Raw genomic sequence first — 26,878 nt, 5'->3', positions numbered from 1 at the left:
ACCACAGGTACAGCCCTTTATCCACTGTGCCACCTAGCCGCCCTGAGCTTCAGATAATGTTTGTTAAAAGCCAGAATGGAGAGGAGAAAGGGTGATGCCTTGATTGGATGAAGGAAATGGGCACTTTGGCCTTATAAGCAATCCCGAGTTCAGGCTTGGAAGGAAAAACTCTTCTCTCTACTCAAAGTGACATCTTTAGTTCAGGGCTTCCTCCTGGGATCATAAAAGGGATCTTGGGAGGACATCTTGTCCCATTCCCTCATTTAAAGATAGAGTCTGAGGCTCCCCACGTAATAGGCGTCAAAGATGGGACTTGAATCCCAGTCCTCTGACTCCAGAGCTGGTATTTACACACACCTCCCATTGCAATATTTTTATTTCCTTTATACTTTCTAGTCTCCCCCATCACCAATTCATCCCTCACACAGCTGGCAAAGTGATTTTCCTAAAGAACAGGTTCTTTACTCCCCTATTCAATGAACCTCAGTGGCTCCCTATTGCCCTCAGGCTTAAATGCAAAGTCCTAGGTTTGGCTTTGAAAGCTCTAACCAGGTCATTCCAACCTTCCATTGTGGTCTTATATATATTACTTCCCTTCACACACTCAACAGTCAAACCAAACTGGCCTCCTAGTTATTTCATTTCATTTCTTTTCTCTTCTTTTCTTTTCTTTCCTTTTTTTTTTTTTTTAAACCCTCACCTTCTGTCTTGGAGTCAATACTGTGTATTGCTTCCAAGGCAGAAGAATGGTAAGGGTAGGCAATGGGGGTCAAGTGACTTGCCCAGGGTCACACAGCTCTGTGTCTGAGGCTAGATTTGAACCCAGGACCTCTTGTTTCTAGGCCTGACTCTCAATCCACTGAGTCACCTAGCTGCCCCCTCCTCCTTCTAGTTATTTCCCGGCACAGGACGCTCCATCCTGTGTCTTGGTGCTTTGGTCCTGGCTCTCCCCATTGTCAGAATGTTTGCCCTCCTCCCATCTACTTCTTTCCTCTGAAGCTTAGTGCAAGGGCTACCTCCTGCACCAGGCCATCCCCCTGAGGGCTCCTGGCGTCTCTCCTCCGGAAATCGCCTCGTGCTCGTTTTGTCTCTATCTAGCTGTGCCCGCCATAGAAGCCCCCTGAGAACGGGAGCCGCTTCAGCATTTGTCTCCGTGCTCAGCACTTAGGCACGGAGCCCGGATCTAATGCCGGATGATGATTCCTGACTGATGTGGGCGGCGGGGAGGGCTGTTCTCTCACCCGTTCTGGATGGCAGCTCGGGGGTCCTTGCTGTTCTTCACGCAGATCATCAGCAGGGTGAAGAAGAAGAAGAAAGCAGCCAGGGCAAAGCACACACGATAGACAGCCCGATGTCCCAGCAGTGAGCCACAGTCCACGTGGCCCTGGACCCCCAAGGTGGAGGGGGCCCCCTCACACACCCAGGGCAACTGTGGGATGAGACGGTTATGACTCCCCTCACCCCCAGCTCACCCCCATTTCCCAGGCAGGCCTCCCATCCTCGTCATCTCAGAATAGGTGGGACTGTCCCCTTCCATCCATAAATTCCTGGGGTGGGCCTGATCCCCCTCAAGCCATCCAAGCCCCTCTTGACCCCAGGACAGCGGTGAGTTCCCTCATTCACTTAGGGGATCACCCCACTTTCAGGGTTCACAGCTGCGCCTTCCCGTGAATGTCCCTTTAAGCCTCTCTCCTCGCCTCCCTCTATCTCCAAGTTTCAGCAGAGCCCAGCACCCCCAAGCTTCGTCTCCTCCCATCCCTCTTTTAATGGGATAAAGAACCCCTATTTTGGCTCCAAGAGGGGGATGTCGACAGGGGGCTTCTTGGCTCTCTTCCTGCACTGCTCAGGGTCCCTCTAATTCCAGCCCCCTCCTCCCCTTGCGCTGGCCCATTCCATCGGCCGTTCTCCCCACACTGACCTTGTAGAGCTGGCTCTCCACCCCAGGGCTGAGCATAATGATGGCCACCAGGACTCCGAGGAACAGGAGGAAGGTGAAGGCAAGGCGGCTGATGGTGGAATTGCGGCTGGAGGGACAGCAGCCACACAAGATGCAGGGGGCAGAGCCACAGAGACAGGATGCCTGGAAAGAGAGGGACCCCCAAACACCGTCACTCATGCTCTCTTTAATTAATTAATTAATTAATTTTTACTTATTTGCTTCTTCATTTGTGCTTTATTTATTTATTTGCACTTCATTTGTTTATTTGTTTTGCTGCTTGGGGTTTTTTTTGTTTGCCTTGTGTTTTTATTTGTTTGTTTGCTTATTAGCTTATTTGTTTTTCTTTTGCCATTCTTTTTGCCATCTTATTTCTCTACACCAGCTCTTCCCAATATACCACCTGAACTCTCCTTGCTAACAAGGAAAAAGAAAGAAAACAAATCAATCCTCTTAATTTATGGAGCTGGAAATACCACATTTCATCCACAGTTCTCCGTGCTCTATCTCCCCCCCATCCTGCCCCATCTTTCCTGCTGAGCTGAGCACAGGGCCATGGATTTCATCTGCTTCTCTGTGACGTGTACCCTCTGATCTCCAGCTCTGGGAAGTCTCCCCCCAAAACTAGTTATTTCCCCCTGGAAAACTCAAGGAAGACGGGAATTCTCCAGTTCCCCATCATATTTCTGGAAGAGAAGTGAGCGAGGCAGGAATCTCTTTAGTAGAAAAACCAGAAGCAAAGTAAAGTTGTGTATTTCTTCTTTCTTTCACCCATTCTCACCGCCCCATCAATGGCCCAAACACTGGCTTTCTCCTCATCTCCACCAAAACTAAGTCTCTTTCACTGGGAGCTCTTGGAGAGAAGGGGTTGGTGTTTTTGTTTTGCCTTTCCTTGTATCCTTAGCACATAGTAGGCACTTAATAAATGACTAACACATTGTGCTTAGCTCTCATTGGCAGCCTTCAATCTTTAAAAAAAACAACAACAACAACAACAACCTGATACCTTCCATCTTAGAATCAATACCTATATTGATTGGTTCCAAGGCAGAAGAGTGGTAAGGGCTGAACAATGGAAGTTAAATGACTTGCCCAGGGTCACACAGCTAGGATGTGTCTTAGGCCAGATTTGAATCCAGCACTTCCCATTTCCAGGTTTGGCTCTCAATCCCCAGAGTCCACATAGCTCCTCACCCCCCAACACCAACTTTCACTCTTTCTAGACTTTGGCTCTCTTGACCCTATTCTAATTGGACTTTCCCAATCTTGTGCATTCATCCATAGTTACATAAATGCCCTTTTCACACTAGAAAGACCAGAATTCAAGAATACCTCATAGAAGTAGTTGGGTACTTTAGTGAATTGAGAGTCAGGCTTAGAGATAGGAGGTCCTGGGTTCAAATCTGACTTCAGACACTTCCTAGCTGTGTGACCCTGGGCAAGTCACTTAACCCTCATTGCCTAGCCCTTACCACTCTTCTGCTTTGGAACCAATAAATAGTATTGATTCTAAGGCAGAAGGTAAGGATTAAAAAGAATACTTCACAGACCAAACTTTGACAACTGACTGGATTCTTTTAAACAATCCAAAAAACAAAACAAATAGGATGAAAATTCTTCATGTTCACTGATATTTCTAATCCTCTAGCGTTAACATCTGAATTGATTCCTGGGTACCCACATGAGACTGTGGAGCTCCCCATTTTCTTTATTACTCTTTCAGTCAACAAAGTTTTGTTCTCAAGATTCTCTATCCCTTTTGGGCTGGCTGTCCCAAAATTTTTAGTCACTGAAAAAAGTACTAGGGTTGGGATCAAAAAGACCCAGACTGGGGGCAGCTGGATGGCTCAGTGGATTGAGAGCCAGGCCCAGACACAGGAGGTCCAAGGTTCAAATCTGGCCTCAGACACTTCCTAGCTGTGTGACCCTGGGCAAGTCACTTAACCCCCATTGACTAGTCCTGTAACAAATAAAATTAATATAGAAGGATATATATATAAAAGATATTGGGGTTTAAAAAAATAAAATAAAAAAAGACCCAGACTTTTCTTCTTTAAAAAACAAAAACCTCTTACCTTCTGTCTTGGTAACAATTCCAAGGCAGTAGAACAAGGGCTAAGCAGTTGGGGTTAAGGGACTTGCCCAGGGTCATATAGCTAGGAAGTGTCTAAGACCAGATTTGAACTCAGGCTGAATTCAGGTCTGGCTCTCTATCCACTGTGCCACCCAGCTGCCCTGCAAGAAGACCCAGCTTCTAATTTCACCTTAGACATTTTCTAACTGTGTGGACCTGATCAAACCACTTAGCTCCTCTGAGCCTCAGTTTCCCTCTTCTATAAAATGGAGAAAATAAAAGCACCTTATAGGGTTGTTGTGATGCTAAAACCAAACAGGTCTCTGTGGGGGAAGAAGGTGCAGGAAGGTTCCACAGACTTCCCAACAAATGAGCAGCACTGTACAGGGGAAAAGACTGGCAGCCTCCTAAAGGAGTCAGTTCGCCAAGCATTTATCAAGCACCTACTATGTGCGGCACACTATGCCAGGAACACACGCCAGCCTTAAAGAGTCGTGTGTTATTTTTTTAGCAATCCAAGACGTTTCAGTCACTTCCTTCCCAGGCTCCTGTGATTTCCATTTAAGCAGCTCTTAGCCGAAACCATCCCTTTGGCTGAAACCTCCCTCGCCGTCCCCGTATCCTGTCTTGATGTCACGCCAGAACTGAAAGACATCTTGGAGCTCCACCTACGCCAGCCTCCATCACTTACCAGGCTTCGTCCGGCACTCTGGGCCATTCAGATGTTTCAATCATGCCTGACCCTTCAAAACTTCATCTGGGATTCTCTTACTAGATACCTCAGTGGTCTGCCATTTTCTTATCCAGCTCACTTTCCAGATAAGGAAACTGAGGCAGGCAGGGTTAAGGGGCCAGGAAGTGGCTGAGACCAGATTTGGATTCAGGAAAAGGGGTCTTGCTGGCTCCAGGCCAGGCACTCTGGGCACTATGTGATCTCGGTACTCACTACCAAATGAATATGGCTTGACTTAAAAGGAATTCACAAAAGACTATGGAATTTTACAAATATTATCTCATGGGTAAATAGTTAATAAATGAGTTATTTACTTAGGGAGACCCTGGGCAAGTCACTTAACCCCCACTGGCTAGCCCTTACCACTCTTCTGCCTTGGACCCAATAATTCACATTGATTCTAAGACAAAAGGTAAAGGTTTAAAAGGGGGAAAGAAAGACCGTGGAGCCTGAAAGTCCAAGGAATCAACCAGGAATTCCCAAGAAGACCCACCTTACTGGCTTTGCTAGTTTAAGAGGGATCATTACAAAATTAAACAAATAATAAAGGGATAATTAAATAAAAGTGCCTGGGAACTTGGGCCTCAGTTTCTTCACCTGTAAAATGAGGGGGTGAGGACTTTGAAGTCCTTTCCAGTGTAGATCTAGGTCCTATGATCCATCAGCCACACCCGCTGTGGGCAGAGCCGCTGCAGAAAGGGGCCTCTGCCCTCTTACCCTGGCAGCCAGGCATAGAGGTAAAGAGCTGGCAGCCTCTTTAGGAACCATTCAATTCAGTCAGCATTTATCAAGCAGTTGGGTGGAGCAGCAGATAAAGTGCTGAGCCTGGAGTCAGGAAGACCCAAATTCAAAAAAGGTTGGCCTTAGACATTTACCAGCTGTGTGACCCTGGGCAAGACACTGGACATCTCTTTGCCTCAGTTTCCTCATCTGTGAAATGGGGATAATAATAGCACCTGCCTCCCAAGGTTCTTACAAATGAGATAATAAAGAGCTTAGCACCTTGCAAGGCACACAGTAGATGCTAAGTTAGTTACTGTTGTTCAGTCATTTTTTAAAAAATTTTAAACCCTATTATCTTTTATATATATCCTTCTACATTAATTTTATTTGTTACAGGGCTAGGCAATGGGGGTCAAGTGACTTGCCCAGGGTCACACAGCTAAGAAGTATCTGAGGCCAGACTTGAACATAGAACCTCCTGTGTCTAGGCCTGGCTCTCAATCCACTGAGCTACCCAGCTGCCCCTGTTCATTTCTGAGTCATGTCTGATTCTTTGTGACTCCACTTAGGATCTTCTTTTTTTTTTTAATTTTTTTTTTAACCCTTACCTTCTGTCTTGGAGTCAATATTGACTCTAAGTGAAGAGTGGTAAGGACTAGGCAATGGGGGTCAAGTGACTTGCCCAGGGTCACACAGCTGGGAAGTGTCTGAGGTCATATTAGAACCCAGGACCTCCCGCCTCTAGGCCTGGCTCTCAATCCCCTGAGCCACCCAGCTGCCCCCCACTTAGGATCTTCTTGACAGAGATACTAGAGTGACTTGCCATTTCCTTCTCCAACTCATCTGACAGATGAGGAAACTGAGGCAAACAAGGCGAAGTGACTCACCCAGGGTTACACAGCTTGCAAGTATCTGAGGCTAGATCTGAACTCAGGACTATTATTACTATTATTATTATTTGCAGTCCATCTACCCTACTCCAGACAAAAAGATTGAACAAACACTTTGTTATCAAGGTGTAGATTACAAGGGAGAATGGGATTAAAGGAAGGAACAAAATCCAGACAAAATGGATAGAGGAATTTGAAGAGAGATCCTTATGTGAATCCAGAGTTGGCTTTATGGAGAGGAAAGTACCTGATCTAGGCCTTGAAGAAAAAGGACTCTTAGCAGTCCAAGATTAAAGCCGTTCAGGGAAAAGGGGAAAGCAGGCGGCAGAGTCCCCTTGAGGAAGATGTGGATGGCGATGGCCAAATTGCTGAGGCAGGAGAGGGCAGAACGAGAACCACATAGTATATGAAGGGAATGATGGGAAACGAGACCAGAAAGGTAGGACCACAGAGCTAGAGAGAGAAGAGGCTAGAGAGATGTTAGAGGCTGACTGTTCAGGGTTTCAAGAGCCAGGATGAAGGGTTTATAAGTTTTATGTCACTCTGGTCTCATTAGAATGTAAGCCCCTTGAGGGGTCAGGAAGTTAGCCCAGTGCCTGGACTAGAAAGTGTGTGGGAAGCCAATAAGAGAATGGATAAAAATCTGAGACCCCTCTTTTGACACGTCTTATGATCCATACCTTTTCTTATTGGAAAAACATTATAGACTTATTGGAAAGCTTTCAGTCCATAACCAGACCAGAAGCTACTGAGTTAACAATTTCTCTCCTTGATAATTAAGAAGCCTGAACCCTAAAAAATATATTACTTAGATAAGGACTGGAGCCAGACAATTTAGTCCAGACTATCTGACCAGGTGCAGATCTGTAAATCAAGGCAGAATGCAATTAGTAAACATCTCCATGAAATTTATTTCTGCTCCCAGAAGTAAACCTACTAATTGGTGGTTGGAATTTGGCCCTTGTCCTTGCACCTATATCTCTACTTTTTAGACTTTAATGGATTGTGTATGATTTGTAACCCCTTCACAGCTGTGACTCTTTCTTTGTGTTCTTTGTTTGAAACCAGTATAAATTAAAGTCCAAATCCCATAGTGTTAGAGCAACATGGGCTAACCACTAGTCTGGTTGTTCTCATTTTTCCTTTTCCTGTCTTAACCATCCTATGCCATCAACGCCACTCAGGACCCAAAAACCATATAGGGGGCTGGCTCTCTATACAAGTGGGAGGCACGAAGGGAAGGGTAGAGCTAAATTGGAATAAGCATTTATTTAGTGTCTATTATGTGGCAGCACCGTGCTAACTAAGCACTTTACAAATATTATCTCATTGACAAGTACTTAATAAACGTTCTATCTCCTTATGGGGAAAGCATAAGTCATTGAAAGTTTTTATGGGAGTAGTGGATTGAGTGCTATAGAGAACTAGGTCTGAAGAAGGGAGGTCCTGGGTTCAAATCTGACCTCAGATACTTCTTAGCTATGTGACCCTGAAAAAGTCACAACCCCCATTGCTTAGCCCTTACTACTCTTCTGCCTAGAATCAGTATTGATTCTAAGTTGAAAGATAAGTGTTTAAAAAAATCAAAAAATATATCTTTAAAAGAAAAGAATTTGTAGGGGCAACTGGGTGGCTCAGTGGATAGAGCCAAGCCGAGAGACTGGAAGTCCTGAGTTGAAGTCTGGCCTCACACACTTACTTTCTACCTGTGTGACTCTGGTCAAGTCACTTAACCCCCATTGCCTAACCCTTACAACTCTTCTGTCTTGGAACCAATACACAGTATTGATTCTAATATGGAAGGTGAGGGTTTGAAAAAAATTAAACATTAAAAAAAATTTTTTTAAAAGAAAGCATTTGTATAAGGGCACCTGAGTGGCTCAGTGGATAGAGCCAAGCCGAGAGATGGGAAGTCTTGGCTTCAAATCTGGCCTCAGAAGCTTCCTAGCTGTGTGACCCTGGGCAAGTCATTTGACCCCAATTGTCCAGCCCTTACCATTCTTCTGCCTTGGAACTAATTGTAAGATAGAAGGTAAGGGTTAGGAAAAAAAAAAAACATTTGTGTACAGAGTGGTGCTGGGATCAGAAGAGGCACATTAAGACAAGGGTATAAAGGATGGTTCAGTAAGGAGATGGACTGATCATAGAGACCAGTTAGGACACCATTATGGTAGTCTGAGAAGGAATGAAGGTCTGAGTTCGGGATGTTGCAGCATATAGAATAGAGGCAAGGTATTGGAGAGGTAGAAAGGCCAAACTTGGAAGTGAGGGACAAAGGAAAATCCAGGGTGACTTTAGAGACCCAGGTGTAAAGGCCCAAAAGGGCACCAGGGCCATAAACCAAAAAGGGATGTGGAGATAGGGGAGGTTTTGGTGGAGAGTGATAAGGCCAGTGTCAGATATGCCCACTGTGTGGCACCAGGAGGACATCAAGGCAGAAATATATAGCAAGCAATAGGGAAAGGATTAGAGTGGTGGTTCCCAAACTTTTTTGGCCTACCACCCCCTTTCCAGAAAAAATATTACTTAGCGCCCCCTGTCACGTACTATCACCGCCCCCTTAGTTATTCACCGCTCCCCTGGATCGCTGCAGCACCCACCAGGGGGCGGTGGCACCCACTTTGGGAATCACTGGACTAGCGCTTTAGGGTGACATCAGGGGCTGGAGACAGATTTGAGAGGTATCTACATGTAATAAACTAGGAATAGATGAGATAACTAAGGAAGGGACTGTAGGGAAAAAAGGGGGGAATAAGCATTTATAAAGCCCCTAAGATGTGTCAGGCAAACATGCTAAGCTCTTTCTACAAATATCTCATTTGATCGTTATAACAACCCTGCAAGGTAGGTGCTATTATTATCACCCTTCTCTTTACAGATAAGGAAACTGAGGCACACAGAGGCCCAGGGTCACAAAGCTAGTAAGCATAAGAGGCTGGATTTGAAATCAGGTCTTACTGACTCCAGGTCCAGGGCTCTATCACCCTCCCTGGGAGAGGAAAGAAAGCCAGGACCAAGGACAGAGTTGTAGATAGGAGCTACTCTATTCTGGAGGGAAAGGGGGAGTCAAGGAGGGCTGAAGAACAACAGGCAGACTGATTGGGAAACCAGGAAAATGTCCATACTGGGAGGTAGGGGGAGAAAGAAAGGTTGGTGCAGGAAATGACTGAACCAGAGTAACACAAACAGATAAAATAACTAGTGTTGTAAATGGAGGGGGGAGAAAAGGAAGCCATACTCTGAGCCACTGAAAAATCAAGGTCAGATTCCGAGAACAGATCACAAAATGTCTCTTTCCTATCATGGCAAAGAGGTGGGAACTCCTGAAGCAGAATGGTGCATACACTGTCAGAGGAAATCACATTATTAGGTGTCTTTATTAACAATAATAATAGTGATCACTTAAATAGCATTTTAAGGCTTGCAAAGTACTTGAGCCTCACATAAGATGCTATGATTATATCTATTTTACAGATCAGGAAACTGAGTCTGGGAGTTGTGTGTTTGTTTTTTTAAGTGACTTGTTCAGGCTCACATAGCTGGTAAGTATCTGAGGCAGGATTTTGAAATCAGTTCTTCCCAACTCCAAGTCTAACATTCTATGTCCTGTGCCACCCAGCTGCCACTAGGATCAGAAGAAGGATGATTTTAGAGATGACTGGTATCTAAAAATAGAAGGCTTCCATAAATCAAGAAAGGGCTGGATCTCTCGGTTTCTTTCCAAGTGAGATTCCAAGCCCAAAGTCACCTAGGGAGTTGGAGAGGGATCCTGTCTCCTCATTCCTGAATCCAGTATTCCTTCCACACCAGCATTCGTTCAGAGGCACTAAACCAGACCCTCAGCAACGCCAAGACAAGGCCACCAGAGTGCTCAGCTTCCCAGAAAGGGAAGGGCCTGGCTTAGGCACAGATTCAGGGAAGGAGGTCCAGTCACAGTTATCTTTGGCCCAGAAATGCCTTCTCACTGAGGCTGGCAGGTGACGCCTGCTCAGGCCTGCTCTGCCTGGTCACAAGTGAGAGAAAGACAAATGACCTTTTCTTTCCTCTAAGAAGTGTCTGCTTTCCTTTCCCTGGTCCCTATGGGCCTATTTCTCAAATTCCTGCAGGTTTTTTTTTCTATATTTATTTTTCAGAAGAGACCTATAATGTCATCCATGTGGGGCAGAAGTGCCAACATAGCCACTCAGTGGCCTGCACCAGATCACAATGTAATTATGAAATATGGAACAAAATAAATAAAAATATAACAGAATATAAAGAATGCTAACTTGTGGTTTTCTAGGTTAATATACAGCTAAGTAGCATGGTAGACAGAGCCCAGGGTCTGGCATTTGGAAGACCTGAGTTCAAATCTAGTCTCAAACACTAGTTCTGTGACCCTAGGCAAGTCACATAACCCTGTCTGCCTCAGTTTCCTCATCTGTCAAATGAGCTGGAGAAGGAAATGGCAAACTACTCCAGTATCTTTGCCAAGACAATCTCAGTTGGGATCATGAAGAGCTGGGGCATGACTGAAATGACCGGAACAATAACAACATAGTTGCCTCGAGTCCTGGGCAGTGATTTTCCTATCAGAGGAAGGAATTGAACCTGGGTTTTCGGACTCTAAGACCACCTTTCACCACACTATCTGCCTGCCAAGTTCTATTACAAATTTATTAATGAACCCATGCAGTCTGAAACAATAATCTCCTAAAATGTCAGAGCTGGAAGAGACTTCTTGTAGAGATCATTTCCTGTTTCTTTATAATGTAGAGACTCTATTTAATATACAAGATAAGGATAAGCATTCTAGTTCAATATGCCCTTTTTTGTTGTTTTTCAGTTGTTTTAGTCATGTCAGATTCTTCATGATCCCATTTGGGGTTTTCTTGGCAAAGATACTGGAGTGGTTTGCCATTTCCTTCTCCAGCTCATTTTACAGATGAAGAAACTGAGGCAAATAGGGTTAAATAACTTGCCCGTCATTCAGCTAGTAAGTGTCTGAGGCCACATTTGAACTCAGGTCTTCCTGATTCCAGGCCTGGCACTCTAATCACTGCATCACATAGCTGCCCAATTTTATAGTCATTTTACAAACAGGGAAATTGAGGTCCAGGGAATAGAAGTAACTCACTCATGATCACAAAGCAAATTAGGAGGCAAGCTGGGACTAGAACTAGCCTCCAGGAGCTCCCCCATTGCCTCTAAGATAAAATACAAATTCCTTAGATGGTCAGTTAAGGCTTTCCACAATCCAATTTACCTTTCCAAACTTATCTCACGTTTTTACTTTTCTACTCCCTGAGTTCCAGCCAAAAGGATACTAAAGTTGTTCCCACAACCTGGTATTCCATTTCCTACCTCCACACATTTATATAAGCTGTCCTCTATACCCAAGATGAAATCCCTTTTCATTTCTACCACTAGAATCTTTCTCTTCCTTCAAGGCTTGGCTGTCCCTTCCTCTGCAAAGCTCTCCAGGTGTTAGAACTCTCCCCCTTCTATTCCCTTTTCTGGCTGAACAGATAGAAGGGGATGAGAGAAAGGGTCCTAAGAGATGGGCTGGCCTTGACAAATGGAGCAGTCAATTCTTCATCAGCCTGGAGCCCAGGAAGAGACCATGAGGGACCACATAGAAGGGTTTTGAGTTAAAGAGTAAGAGAGATGATGGATGGCCTCGATATTCCAAGAAAATAAAATAGGAAGCAAGATCCTCAGCTGAGAAAGGAAACAGAGGGCAGGATGTTGGGGGATATGGCAGAGAAGACTTAGAATCACTGCTATGGAGAGTCTGATTGAGAATTTTAAAGGAAGGAAAAGAGGATTGCTAAGTAACAAGATGCTGAAGTAGCTAAAACATTGAGCACTGATTCAGGAAGACCTGAATTCAAATTCAGCCTCAGACACTAGCTATGTGATCTTGGGCAAGTCACCTAATCTTATTTGCCTCAATTTCCTCTTCTGTAAAATGAGTTGGAAACGGAAAATGGCAAACCACTCAGTATCTTTGCTAAGAAAATCCCAAATAGGGCCACAAAAAGTCAGACAACTGAAAATGACTGAAGCTCTAGCTTCTGGACTTGACACATAAATATATAGTGGACCCCGTTGGTGCATTCCATTGCCATCCAGCAGCTCAAAAGCAGGAACTTAGTGGGTAGATGGTGGGAGTAACCCAAGGTTGGGGCTTGGCAAATCATGGATGGTGAGAGGACCAGGGGGCAAGGGAACAGCATCTTGTTGAATTGCCTAATTTATACTGTCAAAACTGAGAAGAGCAAAGGGAAGACCAAAAAGGAGTGTTCTGCCTAGGAAACGGATGAGCTGAAGGGACTAGAGATTACAGGAGACCAAAGAACGTTGCTGGAGGCAACACAGCCTACCAGACTGGATGTACTACATATTCATGCTATCTAATCTCAATTTCTGGGCCTTTAGATGATGTCTAGGGAGACTGAGTTCAAATAACTGGATATGTTTAAACTAGAGAAGAGAAGGGGAGCCTAACAGCTATCTTTACCTATGTAGAATGCCGTCACACGGAAGGAGTATTGGACCTGTGCAGTTTGGGGTTGTTAAATACAGAGACAGAAATTTACGCTCGATAATCAGGGAAAACTCCCCAAACTACAAAGAAGATCTCCAAGGGGCATGGGTTGCCACACAAAGTCGTGGTTTCCCCTTAATAAGAGGTTCTCAAGAAAATTCTGGATGATCATTTGGGCACACTGTAGAGAGAATGGATTTCCTTTTTAAAAAATATTTAATTTATGGTTTAAACACATTTACTTTCTGTTCCAAATTCTCTTTCTTCCACTCCTCCTCCTCCCAGTGTGAGGGCAAAGAAATATGATATCCATTATACATATGAAGTCATGCAAAACCTATTTCCACTGAGGATGGATTCTAATCAAAGTTCAGTTTTGCCCACCTGATCGCTCAGTTCCAGGGCCTTCCCTCTGTTAATTATTTACTAATTATCCCATCTGTAACTTGTTTTGCATGTTGTCTCCCCCATTAGCTGGTGACCTCCTTGAGGACAAGGACTTGTCTTTTGCCCCTTTTTGTAAGGCCAGTTCTTAGTTCCAGTCTGGAACTAAGGTTAAATAATAATAAATAGGTGCTTAATAAATGTTTCATTAAGAGATAATATGGGTGTGACTCTTATTCTGAGCTGAGAACCTTGTCCCGGAACCACTGGACATTAGGGAATGGAAAAGAGCCAGAAGCCTTAGAGACAGGAAGAGCAGACTTGAGTGCTCGGGTTCTCACGATCTGCAAAGTCCAACCCCCAGCAAGCCTGGCCTTACCAAAATAATATTTAGTGTCACCCACCCGTCACATTTATACAGCACTATGCTGTTACTGAACACCTTATACACACAATCTCATTTGATCCCCACAATTACCTTGTGACAAAGGTAGGCTGAGATTATTCCCATTTTACAGATAGGGAAAGTTCAGTAATGTGAAGATACTTGCCCAAGGTCACAATGGGGAAGCATCATGGAAGAGATGAAGAAATGGTCACCTTTGGAGACCAAGAACCTGGATTCAGAATCTAGTTCTGACATTTACTTCCTGTGTGACTCAGTTTCTTTCTTTGTAAAATGAGGAAATTGGATAGGATGGCCTTTAATGCCTCACTCAACTCTAGATCTATGATTTCTAAACTATTTCAGGGGTTCCCAAAATGTGATCTATCCACTCTTGAGGGTCTTCTTTGGGGTTCTATACAAGATTGTAAATATTTTCATAATATCAAGCCATTATTTGCCCATTATCATTCTTTTCCCATGATATATCTATGAGTCTAGATTTTTCTTCTGACTTTATTATTGTTGTTATTATTATTATTGTTTTATTTTTAAAACCCTTACCTTCCATTTTAGAATCAATACTGTGTATTGGTTCTAAGACAGAAGAGTGGTAAGGGCTAGGTGATGGGGGTCAAGTGACTTGCCCAGGGTTACACAGCTTGGAAGTATCTGAGACCAGATTTGAACCCAGGGCCTCCCATCTCTAGGCCTGGCTCTCAATCCACTAAGCCACCCAGCTGCCCCTTCTTCTGACTTTAATCAAAATAATATACCTCAACAAACTGAATACAGAAGTATAAGAATCCTGTTGTCCCCTACTGAGCCAGGCATCAAAGAGATTTGCAAAAACATGCAAAGCAATATCACTCTTCTCATTAAATTTTGTTTTGTTTTGGAAAGTAGTTATTTTCACTTATAAGTTATATAAGGTGGTGCAGCCAGGTGGACCTCCTAGCTACGTGACTCTGGCCAAGTCATTTAACCCCTTTTGCCTAGTTCTTACTCCTCTTCTGCCTCAGAACCAATCCCTAGCATCAATTCTAAGACAGAAGGGAAGGAAGGGTTTAAAACATGTTTGGGGGTGATAGAGGTGGGCAATGGGCAGTGACAGAAGGGGGGCCCCCTGGGTTCTGAAATCTTGTATTTCTCACAAGTTAAGCCTAAATCACAAAATGTGTATTATTCATCAGTGAACCATTCTGTATTGTTAATCATCTGTACTGGTTCTGTTCTACACACCAGCTTTGTGCCTCTTTGAATTATGGATTGATTGCATGATTCTGTATTTACTTTAGAGTTCTGAACTGTTAGGCATTATTAATCACCCAGAGTGGTCACTTGCTGTACTCTCTCCTCCCTGTGTTCCCATCTTTGATGACGGCATTCCAGAAGGGCAGGGATGCCTCTCCCACAATGACACAGGACGACAGCTGGGGTGATGGTGGGACAAGCACCCTAAGGGCTCTGGCAGTCCTGCCCACGCTCCTTATGAGGGTCCTCAGGATCACCAAGGATGTGCCAGACCCCAAACCACACCTCTAACTGGATTTGGACCCACCTCCTCCATGCCCACTCTCCAGATTTTCAGCCAGTAAAGCCCCATAATACCCAGGTGGGGCTATTCTGAGAAAAGGGAGATTTTCCTGGACTGGGCGGTGGCAAGCCCCCAGACCCTCAACAAATAGGCAAACCTTGATCCATACCTGCAGTTACTCTATCAGCCCCAAGGCTCATCCATCAGTTATTAAGTTATTCTACCAGCCCTGAGGCAACACTGCTAGCCTCTAGGCCATTTGGCCAGTCATGGCCATTATACTATCTTAGAAATCTCTTCCTTAAATAAAATTCTTTCATGTTTCTGGATTGAACAGTTTGCAGCCTCCCATTCTTGGGGTAAGACCATGCTACAAACTAGGGTGTGTTTTTTCTACAACAAGACAGCTAAGTGGAGCAATAGAAGAGTGCCAGGCCTGCGGTTGAGAGAATCTGGGTTCAATTCTGGCCTCAGTCACTTTCTAGCAGCATGACCCTGGGCAAGTCACTTGCATCTGTTTGCCTAGCCCTTGCCCTTTTGTCTTACTAGGGCAGAAAGCACGAATTAAAAAAAAAATAAAAGTTATATATGTTAACATGTTAATGGGTTTATTATTATTTATATATTGACATGTTCTTGGGTTTATTATTTTTTTAAATGGTTTGAAGTTTTATCAGTTTGAATTTCTAAGATAGTAGATGTTATTAGATTAAAAAAACAACCTCTTGGGTAGAGTGCTCAATAACTTTTTTTTTTTTAATTTTTATTATTATTTTTTTAAACCCTTACCTTCCGTCTTGGAGTCAGTACTGTGTATTTGGTTCCTAAGTGGAAGAGTAGTAAGGGTAGGCAATGGGGGTCAAGTGACTTGCCCAGGGTCACATAGCTGGGAAGTATCTGAGGCCAGATTTGAACCCAGGACCTCCTGTCTCTAGGCCTGACTCTCAATCCACTGAGCTACCCAGCTGCCCCCTGCTCAATAACTTTTAAGAGTATAAACAGGGCCTGAGACCAAAACATATGAGAAGTGCTAGGCTATATGACTGGCAAGAGGCAGAGATAGAATTCATATTCAATGTTATTTCCACAATCTCCTTGGATAAATGGTAGATTCGTGATCTGATTCCAAAGCAGTCAGAGCAACTCCATCACTTCCTTTCTCCCTCTTTTATTCCTGAAATTCTGTCTCTGAAAGTTGGATGGGACCTAAGAGGTCATTATTTGAACTCATACTTGACCTCGAATCCCATCCCCGTCCCTCGACACCATATTCCTGACAAGGGGAACTATGTCCCAAGCTTGCTACCTTTGGAACCATTCTTGTTACGGAGTTTTTCCATATGTTGAGCTGAAGTCTTCCTCCTTACAAGTTCTGCCCTGCAAGGCCAAGAAAAACAATTCTAATCCCTCCTCCAACTGAGAGGTCTTCAAATAGAGGACAGTTAGCTCCTTTTCCCTACCCTACCCCCATCTAGAACTTTCTCTTCTCCAAGATAAATAAGGGCAATGACTTCAACTAATCCTTATAGAACATTACTGAGTCTGAGTCTGTCTCTCTCCTCTCTCCTCTCCCCTCTCTCCTCTCCCCTCTCTCCTCTCCCCTCTCTTCTCTTCTCTTCTCTTCTCTTCTCTTCTCTTCTCTTCTCTTCTCTTCTCTTCTCTTCTCTTCTCTTCTCTTCTCTTCTCTTCTCTCTCTCTCTCTCTCTCTCTCTCTCTCTCTCTTTCTCTCCTTCCTTCCTTCTTTCTCTTCCCTCCCTCCCTTCCTCCCCCCCTCTCATCTTACTTGGGCAATGGGGATTAAGTGACTTGTCCAGGGTCATACAGCTAGGAATTGTCAGAGACCAAATTTGAACCCAGGACCTCCTGTCTCTCAATCCATTGAGCCACCTAACTGTCCCCCTCAATGTCCATTCCAAGTATGGCTCCCAAATGGGAAAGGCAAAATATCTTGCTTGTTCAAAAAAAAGTTCTAGCTGCTCTTTTTGTGGTGGCAAAGAATTGGAAACTAAAAGGATGCCCCCCAATTGGGGAATGGCTGAACAAATTGTGGTATATGGCGGTGATAGAATACTATTATGCTGTAAGGAATGCAGGATGATTTCAGAAAGAGCTGGAAAGACCTACATGAACTGATGCAGAGTGAAATAAGCAGAACCAGGAAAACATTGTACACAGGAACATCAATATGGTGGAATGATTAAATGTGATAGACTTAGCTACTAACAGCAATACAATGATCCAGGACAATTCTGAGGGACTTCTGAAAAAATGCTATCCACCTCCAGAGAAAGAACTGTGGGGGTAGGAATGCAATTTGGTTTTACAAGATTACTCACTTACAAAAATGAATAATATAGAATTGTGTTTTGCATGATTAATGCATGTATAACCCAGACTGAATTGCTTGCCAGCTCCTGGAGGGGGGGAGGGAAGAAGGGAAGGAGACAAATTGGATCAATTTCAGAAAACTTAGGTGGAAATTTGTTATTAAAGTAAAAAAATAAAATTTAGAAAGAAAAACAAAAAAAACAAAGTATGGTTCCCACAACTGAACAAAACAGTCTATGTATTCTGAAAAGGGGACAAGACAGAGCACCACCTTCCTTCTAACAGCAGGATTCCGGGCAGCAGTTAGGCCTTTTCCTCAACTGTACTGTTACTAAGAAAATCATAGAGTCCCTTTCCATAATGTGTTTAGCCATACTTTCCCCAACCTTATATTTGTGCAAGGGATTTGTTTTTTAAGTCAAATACAGACTTTTTACATTTATCTCTATTAAATTTCATCTTATTCGATTTAGCCCATCCTTCATTCTGGGTTGGTCATTTGGTCTTTTCTGAGTGGTGTCACATTTTTTATTTTTGAAGAGATAGAAAGGCTAGACATGTTCCTCTATCCATGCGATTTGTCTCATCTTTCCCTTTAGGAGGGGAAATTAAGAGAAACAGTGATAGGCATGCAGGGAGAACATTTAAGGGCCCATACAATCTTCAAAATAGTTATGAGAAACCATGGGTTCCAGAATGTATGCATGAGTTTGACCTAGCACTCTGAGCCCTCAAATCAAGGTAGGGGTATCCTGGGGTGCTGGAAGCCAGCTCCTAATGGTGAGTAAACTCTTAAATGTTCAGGGGAACAATTATTCCTCAGAAATCAGAAAATGCTACAAATCAGGGGTTGACTTATTATTGTCTAGATTTAAGAAAGTGGCAGAAAAACCATAACAATGAAGACTAAACTTTCTTGGAAAGTCACCATTCTCTCCAGCAACTCACAAAGGTTCTGCTCTAGAGAGACCTATGATGGCCAGCGCTCAGGATGGAGTGAAAGCTGAAGTTCAAACTGGCTGGCTCTTCTCTTTCCCCTTGACCCACAGCCAGGGTAGGCTCCTAGGCCTTGCTGTTGACTCTTTGTGACTCCATTTGGGGTTTTCGTGGCAAAAATGATGGAGTGGTTTGCCATGTCTTTTTCCAACTCATTTACAATCCTGATGCAAACAGGGTTAAGTGACTTACCTAGGATCACACAGCTAGTGTCTGAGGTTAGATTTGAACTCTTTTTTTTAAACTCTTTTTGAAGATAAGAGTCTTTCTGACTTCAGGCCTGCACTCCATCCACTGGGCCACCTAATCTTCTCTATGCTCCAAGACTCAACTCAGTTCAAATGCCAAACACCTCCAGTAGGAGGCCTTTCCTGGTACTTCCATAGCTACTAGTACCCAGCCTACCAATCAAAATTATCTTGTATCTCATCTGTAAATAGCTTGTTAGTGTCTATCCATATACTATAATCTCTTCCCTTCATCTTCAGAATATAAACTCCTTGGGGACAGAGATTTTCACTTTTGTCTCTGTATTCTCAGCACTTCTAAGTAGTTCCTGGAGCAGAGCAAACAACAGTAGCAGCAGCATTCATATTATGTATCAAGGCTGTAAAAGTGCTTTACAAATATTACCTAACTAAAACCATGGGAGGTAGGGACGATTTATTATGTAGTCATTTTATAGATGAGGAAACTGAGGCAGAAAGAAGTTGTGACTTGTCCAGGATCACACAATTATAACTGTCTCAGGCAGGATTTTAACCCAGGTCTTCCTGACTCCAAATCCAGCACTCTATCCCCTGAGCCATCTAGTCACTTCATAAATAGGGCATTTTCCCTTTATGCCAACTTATTCTCATACTATTCCTTTTAAATTTGTAAATTATCTCTTCCTTGGTCAATAAACCTGTACAGCCAAGGTAGAAATCTGGAGGATGGGCTGGGTGGTTCAAAAAAAGATTCCAGGCCTCCAGCTTGGGTGTAGGTGGCATAACTAGGGATAAGGTAGTTAGGAAAGGGAGTGGCAGATCTCCAGAGCTCTGGGAACGGGTTCTGGAAATCTAAAACCAGGAAGGTGGAGAGGCTAGGGATAAGATCAGAAAGGTTTAGAAAATCAGGGGAAAGCCAAAGCCCAAGAGAAGGTCCCTCCGATGACTCCAAGGAGGAGCCAGCTCAGCTCAGCTCAGCTAGTGCTGCCTAAGGCTTTTCCATAATGGTCTGAACAGCAGGTTCCCAAAGAGGAGCTGAAGGAGAGTGAGCTTAAAAAAGTCAAGATGGCTGTCATCATTTCCAGCTCTGTGCCAGACACAGGAACCAATGCTGTCCTGGGAGACACAAACTCCAAAGTGTCCACCCCTGTCCTCAAAGAGCTTACAGTCTCCAGAGGGGAGACAACAGGGACACATGAGTGTGTTCAGAATAAATCCAAGAGAATTCAGGAAGGAGTGGGTGGCACAGCAGCTGGGATGATCAGGAAGGCAGTCACTTTTTCTGAGACTGGATTAAGGAGAGAGTGAATTCCAGGCGTGGGGGGTGCCAGCCTGAGGCATCATGGGAGTTAGGAGATAGAAAGCTGAGTGTGAGGACTAGCTGATTCCACTCCTCAGAGATCTGTGCCTCTGGCCTGAGAATTCTGGAGAGGAGGTGAAAAAGGGCAAAATCCTACCTCATGATTTTACAAGACTCTATCCAGGAAATAGTTCTCCTCGCCTGGGCTGATCAGCACTAGCTTTTCTGGGCCAGCCCTCCATGATTCATCAGATTTTTCCATACACATATACACAACCCCATCCCCCCTATACTACTACCACTAACAATTATTTCCTGGTAGTCTCTCCCACCCCAAAAAACAAAGGTTTTACACACCCAGGCCAGTCAGGGATCAGCCTTCCCACAACCCCCAGAAAATGGCCAAGTAGCTGGGGAGCCTGACTCCTCCCCCCACAACTATGGGACAGAGGGGATGGGGCTGAGCAGGGAAAGAAAGAGGGAAAATTCCATCCCCCAACTCCATTCAACGAGAACACTCAGAGCCCCTCTTCTTTGTGGAGAGGAAAGGGTGGGCTGGACTTGCAAAGAATAAACTCCAGAAAGACTTAATGAGGCCCGGCTGGGAAGGGGAAGAAACTCAGGAACAGCCTTGCCCTCTGGGCCTGGGGCTAACAAGAGGGGGATTTATTTCACTCTAACTAAAAGCCAGAGTGCAGGGGCTGCTTTTTTCCCAGACACATTTTCCAAGACGCTTGGCTTGGAGCCAAAGTCTACCCTGGCTGGGTCTGAATGAATGGTCCTCCTCGGCTTTCCACAAACTGAGCCCCCCATTTCTGGGCATGATGGAACTTTCTTGAAATTGGGCCCCAACGTTGTCCCTCTCCTCCCTCCCCTCCCCTCCCCTCCGGAAAGAATTGGCCCTAATACAATAGCAACAGGTCCTTCCAAGCCCAACCCCCATCCCAAGCACCTAGGCTGAAGGACTGTCTTGCAAATCCACAGAATCCCTCAGTCTGGGCCACCAGCCTCGGTGTCTGGCTTCTCAGCCCAACAGCAGAGGGACCAGGTTTCCTCTAGGCCTTAATCTGGTCTCTACAGCCCTCCTCCCCCACCATGCAGTGAGGCTGAGGAGAATGGTCCAAGAGGGAAAAGTGGCCCACTGACCAGACACCGGGAGGTGGGGAACAGAGTGGGATTTGACAGGCTAGGTGGTTTGTTCTGGGGGAGGCTCTAGCCTTGCCTCACCAAAGCACAAGACAGAGATTTAGATCAAAGAAGGAGACACCCTCGTTTTACAGAGGAAGAAACCGAGGCATGGATAAATTATCAGGCTTAACTAAAACAGCCCAGCTCTGGGGCTCCAGATGTAACCCCCCACGCCCCCCACCTCAGTTTCGACATCCCACGGGAAATTTAATACTCCCAACTCTACTCTAGGATCATCCCTAACACCGCTCCCAGAGCGCCACCCACCCGCCCCCAACATTTTATTCTCGGGTAAAAGAAGCTGGGAGGTGGCCTCCAGACTCTACATTCCCTCCCAGTTCTGACTTTCTATGAATAACAAGTTAATCTTTCATCTTGACCAAAGGCCCTCCTCCCAGACCACCCCCAATTTTACTCCTGGACCCCGCTCCTCCCAGACCACCCTGAATCTCACTCCCCGATCCCCCTCCTCCCAGACCACTCCCAATCCCACTCTGGGACTCTCCACCTCCTGAACCATCCCCAATCCTCACAACCAGACCAGTCCCAACGGCCAAATCACACCTTAGCGCTGTCGAAGAAGAAAACAACCTCTTGGTTCAGTAACTCGAGAACCAGTCACCCCTCCCCCAGTCTCTGTCCCATCTCTCACCCCTCAACTCAAATAGCTGGGTGTAGGGGGCCCGGCGGGGAGAGAACTCTCTCTCCCCCTGCCATTCGAGGCCTCACCCCACCCCACAGCAGCAAGCGCACTATCTTCACCCGGTAACACGAGAAGCCGCTGCCAGCTGATCAGGGCACCAGCTCACATAGGGTAAACAAGAAACCGAGCCCGAGCGAGCTTGAAGCCGGACCCAGGCCGGCAGGGGTCGGGGGGCTCCAAGAAAGGACTCGAGAGCAAGAGGAGCACCCAACAGGGAAGCGGTTTTCGCGCAAAGCCCCGCTACTGGGGACAGAGTAAAAGAACTGGGCAGAAGCGAAAGGAGCCCTGGTTTGGGGATGAGCCTGGGGAAGAACAGAAGAGAGTCACTTACACAGCTGAGCAGGGAACAAACCCCCAGACAGGCGCCCATGGTGGCGGCTTCAAATTCAGCTTGGCCGGCCGACTCCGAGCTGTGCGCTCCGTCTGCGCCCTCCCGGTGCGCAGCGCCGCCGCCTGCGGCTCTGCTCCGCGAAGAGCCCCGCCTTCCCCCGCCGCCCTACCTGGTCCTCCTTCCCCGCCTCCCTCCCACGCTCGGCCTATTCCGGCGAAGCCTCGGGGGCGCTCGGGAGCCGGGCTTTCTGGAGTACACCTGGGCAAAGGTAGGACCTCCCCCAATTCCGGGCGGTGCCTGACGCTGCTGTCATTGCCCGGAGGAGCGGGAAATTTGAGGATTCTCTCTCTACTATAAAGGTAGTCTGGCTGGTTCTGGGTAGTCCCTCCCTTTTCATTTCCCGAGAGCACTTAGTCTGGTCTCTTCTCCTTGGACTCCGTCCTCCCCTACCTCGCTCTACTCAACTACATGTATCTGCATATCTATCCCCTCTTCTCCCGGGGAGCAACCGCTGTGGCCGAGGAAAGTAAACTCCCTGAGGACTCCGACCAAGTTTTTGGGTTCGGTCTTTAAATCCACAGCGCTTAAGGAATTTTTTAATTTTTAATTTTTTAATTTTTTTTTAAACGACATGAAATAGACTAGGAGTCTAGGCTCTGCCACGGCTGACCGGGGGACCCCAGAGCAAATCTCTTTTCCTTCTCCGGGCCCGAGATTTCCTTTCGGTAAAATGAGAGGGTTTTGGACTAGAATAACGTCTAGGACCCCAGCCGGCGCCGGCGTTCTGTGGTCTGTGCCCAGTGCTGCTCGCCGGGGGAAGAGAAAGACAGAGAAACGGAGAGAAGAGGGAAGAGAGACACGCAGATTTGACCCGCTGCCCCCCACGTCCCCTGGATTCTTATGCTCTCCTTGGTCAGCCCGCTGGGGAGCGGGGACAGGGGTGGGGGGCGGTAAGTGGAATGCCATTTGCCTCACCTCCCCCTTTCCAGCATCTCACACCTCCAAAGACAAAAGACAAAAATAGTCTTTCCTCTCGTCTAACTTTGCAGCTTCCGTCTGCAATGGAAGCCAGTTGAGATGGTGGATATCACAGGTGCCAGGTAATCAGAAAAGCCTGGGTTCAATGCCCAGCCCATCGCTAAATAGATGTGTGGCAGTGGCCTAGTCACCTCCCCATTCTGGCCTTCGGTTTCCTCACCTGTAAAAATGCTAATAATAATATTTGCTTTTGTTTGCCCTCCAGGAAGCAAGAAGCTAAGGAGATAATGAATGGAAAGCCAACCGTCTAGTGCAGTCTGAAGGGAGGAGGTTATTACCACTCCACCCCAGAGGTTTTGAAAGGCATTCCTGTTCCTTTCATCCAACCCCTTCATTTTGGAGAGGAGGAAACTGAGCCCCAGAAAGGGGAAGTCATCTACCACCGGAAGTAAATGCCAGAGGCTAGGTTCTCTGTATTGGTTCCAAGGCAGAAGAATGGTAAGGACTAGGCAATGGGGGTCAAGTGACTTGCCCAGGGTCACACAGCTAGGAAGTGTCTGAGGTCAGATTTGAACCTAGGACTGCCTGGCTCCCAATCCAGTGAGTCACCCAGCTGCACCCTCACTCCTAGTTTAAACTGGCAAAGATGATAAGGAATGGAAACCAGTCCATTGCTGGAGGGGCTGTGGGAAGACAGGCAGTTAAGGCATTGTCAGTGATGTTGTCAAATCATTTAGGATATCATTTTGAAATGTGGGGGAGGGGGCAGTCAGGGAGTCACTTAATGGTTCATATCCTTTGACCTAGACATCTTGCCACTGACCAGATATGTCAAAGAGGTCACTGACAAAAAGAAGAGCCTTATTTAATAATATTCATAGCAGCACTCTTCAGAGTAACAAAAAAAGCTGGCAACAGTGTCCACTGATTGGAGAGTGGCTGAATAATGGCAAATAAATATAATGGAATATTAGTGTACCATAAGAAATGAGGGACATGCATGCAGAACTCAGAGATTTTGAAATGACACAGAGCCAAGAAGTTAATATAGTAATTATTCATAACTATAATAATGTAAATAAAATCATGCTGCCAAGCTCAGTTTAACTATAATGAACTGTTTTGGTCTCAGAGAAAAGAAGAAACATACCTCCCTTCTCTAACTAGAGAGGAAGGAACATACAAGAGTGGAATGAGGATATATTTTTAGACATGGTTGACTCATGGTTAGATTTTACTTAGGTTTTCATTGTTACAAGAAGAATAGTAGTGGTGCTGGGTATTCTGGGAAATGATTCTGGTTTTCAAGTTGTGAACTGAGTTGGGGGAAAAGTGAATGGAAGGAAAGGATAGGGCTCACCAGTGACCCACCCTAACCTTGTGTTTAAAGTTGTATTATGAGCTTCAGGAAGCCTGCTGTACCAGGTGAACCTGGGTATCATTTGGAGAAGAGTTAGTTGAGAGTTAAGTGGTGAAGAAAAGAGGTAATGAAAAGCCATGAAATTAGAAGAGGCCTGGGTTCAAATGATACTTCTATTTCTAAAAAGTTGTGGGTCAGAGGGAAATCACTTAATCTCTCTGAGTGTTTCTTCCTAAGTAAAAGGGGAATATTATTATTATTATTATTGTTATTGCTAATAACAATAATAATAATAGCTGAGTACCTCACTCGAGATTTTTGTGAGGAAATAATATAGGTAAAGCATTATATAAATGCCAATTATCATATCATCATTATCTTTAATATTAATAATTATAATTTTAAAAGATGCCCATAAGGAAGACACTAAATAGACTCTTGAATCCAACCTAAAGGGAGATCAAAAGGAGAGTAACTCAAGGCATTTCCGATGAAAGGTGGGGCACCTGGGCCAGAGGCAGTAATAGGGACAAGAGCACAAGAAAGGGGTGCAAGATTTCTTAGTGGATCCAGAAAGGTCTGGAGACACTCAGTCTTAAAAGGAGAGATCCTAAGAGTCAACTGGCCATGATGTAATGGAGAGAAGGTGAAGGAGAAGGGTTAGGCACTGGTTGTATTACTTAATTGAGCAACCGTGTCCTTGCTATACATGTAACTTTGAACAAGTTACTTCCCCTTTCTAAGCCCCAGTTTCTTCCTTTATAAAATAAATTAGATTGGAAGCTTCTTGAGGGCAGGGGCTGACTTTTGTCTCTTTTTGTACCTCCAGCATTTAGCACAGTATCTGGCAGATGGAGCGCCCTTAATAAATGTTTATTGACTGTACTCAATGACCTCCAAAGTCCCTTCCAGCTTTACACTTACGGTCCATCTTTTTTCTTTCTCCTAAAATGGCAAGAGGGCAGCTAGGTGGCTCAGGGGATTGAGAGCTAGCCCCAAAATGTAGGGAGGTCCTGGGTTCAAATTTTATCTCAGACACTTCCTAGCCGTGTGAGCCTGGGCAAGTCACTTAACCCCCATTGCCTGGCCCCTATCATTCTTTGGCCTTAGAACCAATACACAGAAGGTAAGGTTTAAAAAAAAAAGAAAAAAAAAAGGCAACTGATCAGGGTGGTGTATTTCACCAGAGTGGTGAGTTCAATTCCCAGCTCTGCCATTTATCAATTGGGTGGTGTTGTTCAGTCATTTTTAGTTGTGTCTAACTCTTCATGACTCTATTTTGGGGTTTTCTTGGCAAACATCCTGGGGTGGTTTGTCATTTCCTTTTCCAGGTGAGAAAACTGAGGCAAATAGGGTTAAGTGACTTGGCCAGGGTCACCTACATAGTGTCTGAGGTCAGATTTGAACTCTTTGAAATCTTTCTGACTTCAGGGTCCCCTACACCCACCCACCCATATCCGACTTTATCCACTTCATCATCTAGCTTCCCTCTGTTGGAGGACTATAGTCAAAACATTTCCTTCTCTGGCCTTCTTTTCCTCCCAAGTCATCAGAGGTGTGAAGTATCCATGTGTTAACAGTGACCACCCCCTATTAACCCTTTACTGAGTGCACAACAACCTTTCTGTGATTGACTTCTAAATCCCACTGACAATGACTCTCTCTATTATGCGTAAAGTGGAAGAACCATCCTTGAGCCTCTGTTGAAAAGAAATCCCTCTGAGAACTGTAAGATGCCACCATATGAATGTACCTTTTCCTTAGATTAGCATTCCTACTGCTTGGCTGCTTACACCAAACTCACCCAACATAGTCCATCTCCTGTTTCCATGCCTTTGAGCCAACTTTCCCCTCATACCTGAAATGTTCTGACCACTAAGTGGTGTTGGGATACATAGAATGCTAGGGCTGGAGTCAGGAAGACTCGTGCTCATATTTGGCCTTACATAGTTACTAGCTGTGTGACCTTGGGCAAGTCATTTAACCTCAGTTTCTTCATCTGTAAAAGGAGATCAGAATAGCCCCTGCCTCCGAGAGTTATGAGAATCAAATGTCATAATCATTGTAAAGCACTTAGAACAGGGCCTGGCACCTAGTAAGCGCAATATAAATGTTATTGTTATTATTATTATTAATGTTCTTCCTCCTCATCTTGACCTCTTAGTATGACAACTCAAATGATACCTTTGGCAGGAGACCTTCCTTATTACCCCAGCTGCTAATGCCTTCCCCTCCGAGTTTGCCTTTCATTACATGTCATTTATATATATATATATATATATATACACACACAC

General features: G+C 45.0%; 1 protein-coding gene across 1 annotated transcript in view; it reads right to left on the bottom strand.

Annotated features, from left to right (window-relative positions):
• Window positions 1-22,319, bottom strand: part of SERINC2 (serine incorporator 2) — a 33,795-nt gene extending 11,476 nt beyond the window's left edge. Inside the window, exons 1-3 of the mRNA XM_044667969.1 lie at window positions 22,247-22,319; window positions 1,919-2,080; window positions 1,242-1,429 (exon numbers count right to left, since the gene is read on the bottom strand). Coding sequence (XP_044523904.1) covers window positions 1,242-1,429; window positions 1,919-2,080; window positions 22,247-22,285 — 389 coding nt within the window. The 5' untranslated portion in view covers window positions 22,286-22,319. The remainder of the gene's footprint in view (window positions 1-1,241; window positions 1,430-1,918; window positions 2,081-22,246) is intronic.
• Between the last annotated feature and the right edge of the window lie 4,559 nt (window positions 22,320-26,878).

Source organism: Gracilinanus agilis, chromosome 3 (assembly GCF_016433145.1).
Source record: "Gracilinanus agilis isolate LMUSP501 chromosome 3, AgileGrace, whole genome shotgun sequence".
In the NCBI taxonomy this organism is placed as follows: domain Eukaryota; kingdom Metazoa; phylum Chordata; class Mammalia; order Didelphimorphia; family Didelphidae; genus Gracilinanus; species Gracilinanus agilis.
The sequence above is the reverse complement of the archived record's forward strand: the minus strand, read 5'-3'. Positions and strand labels throughout refer to the sequence as shown.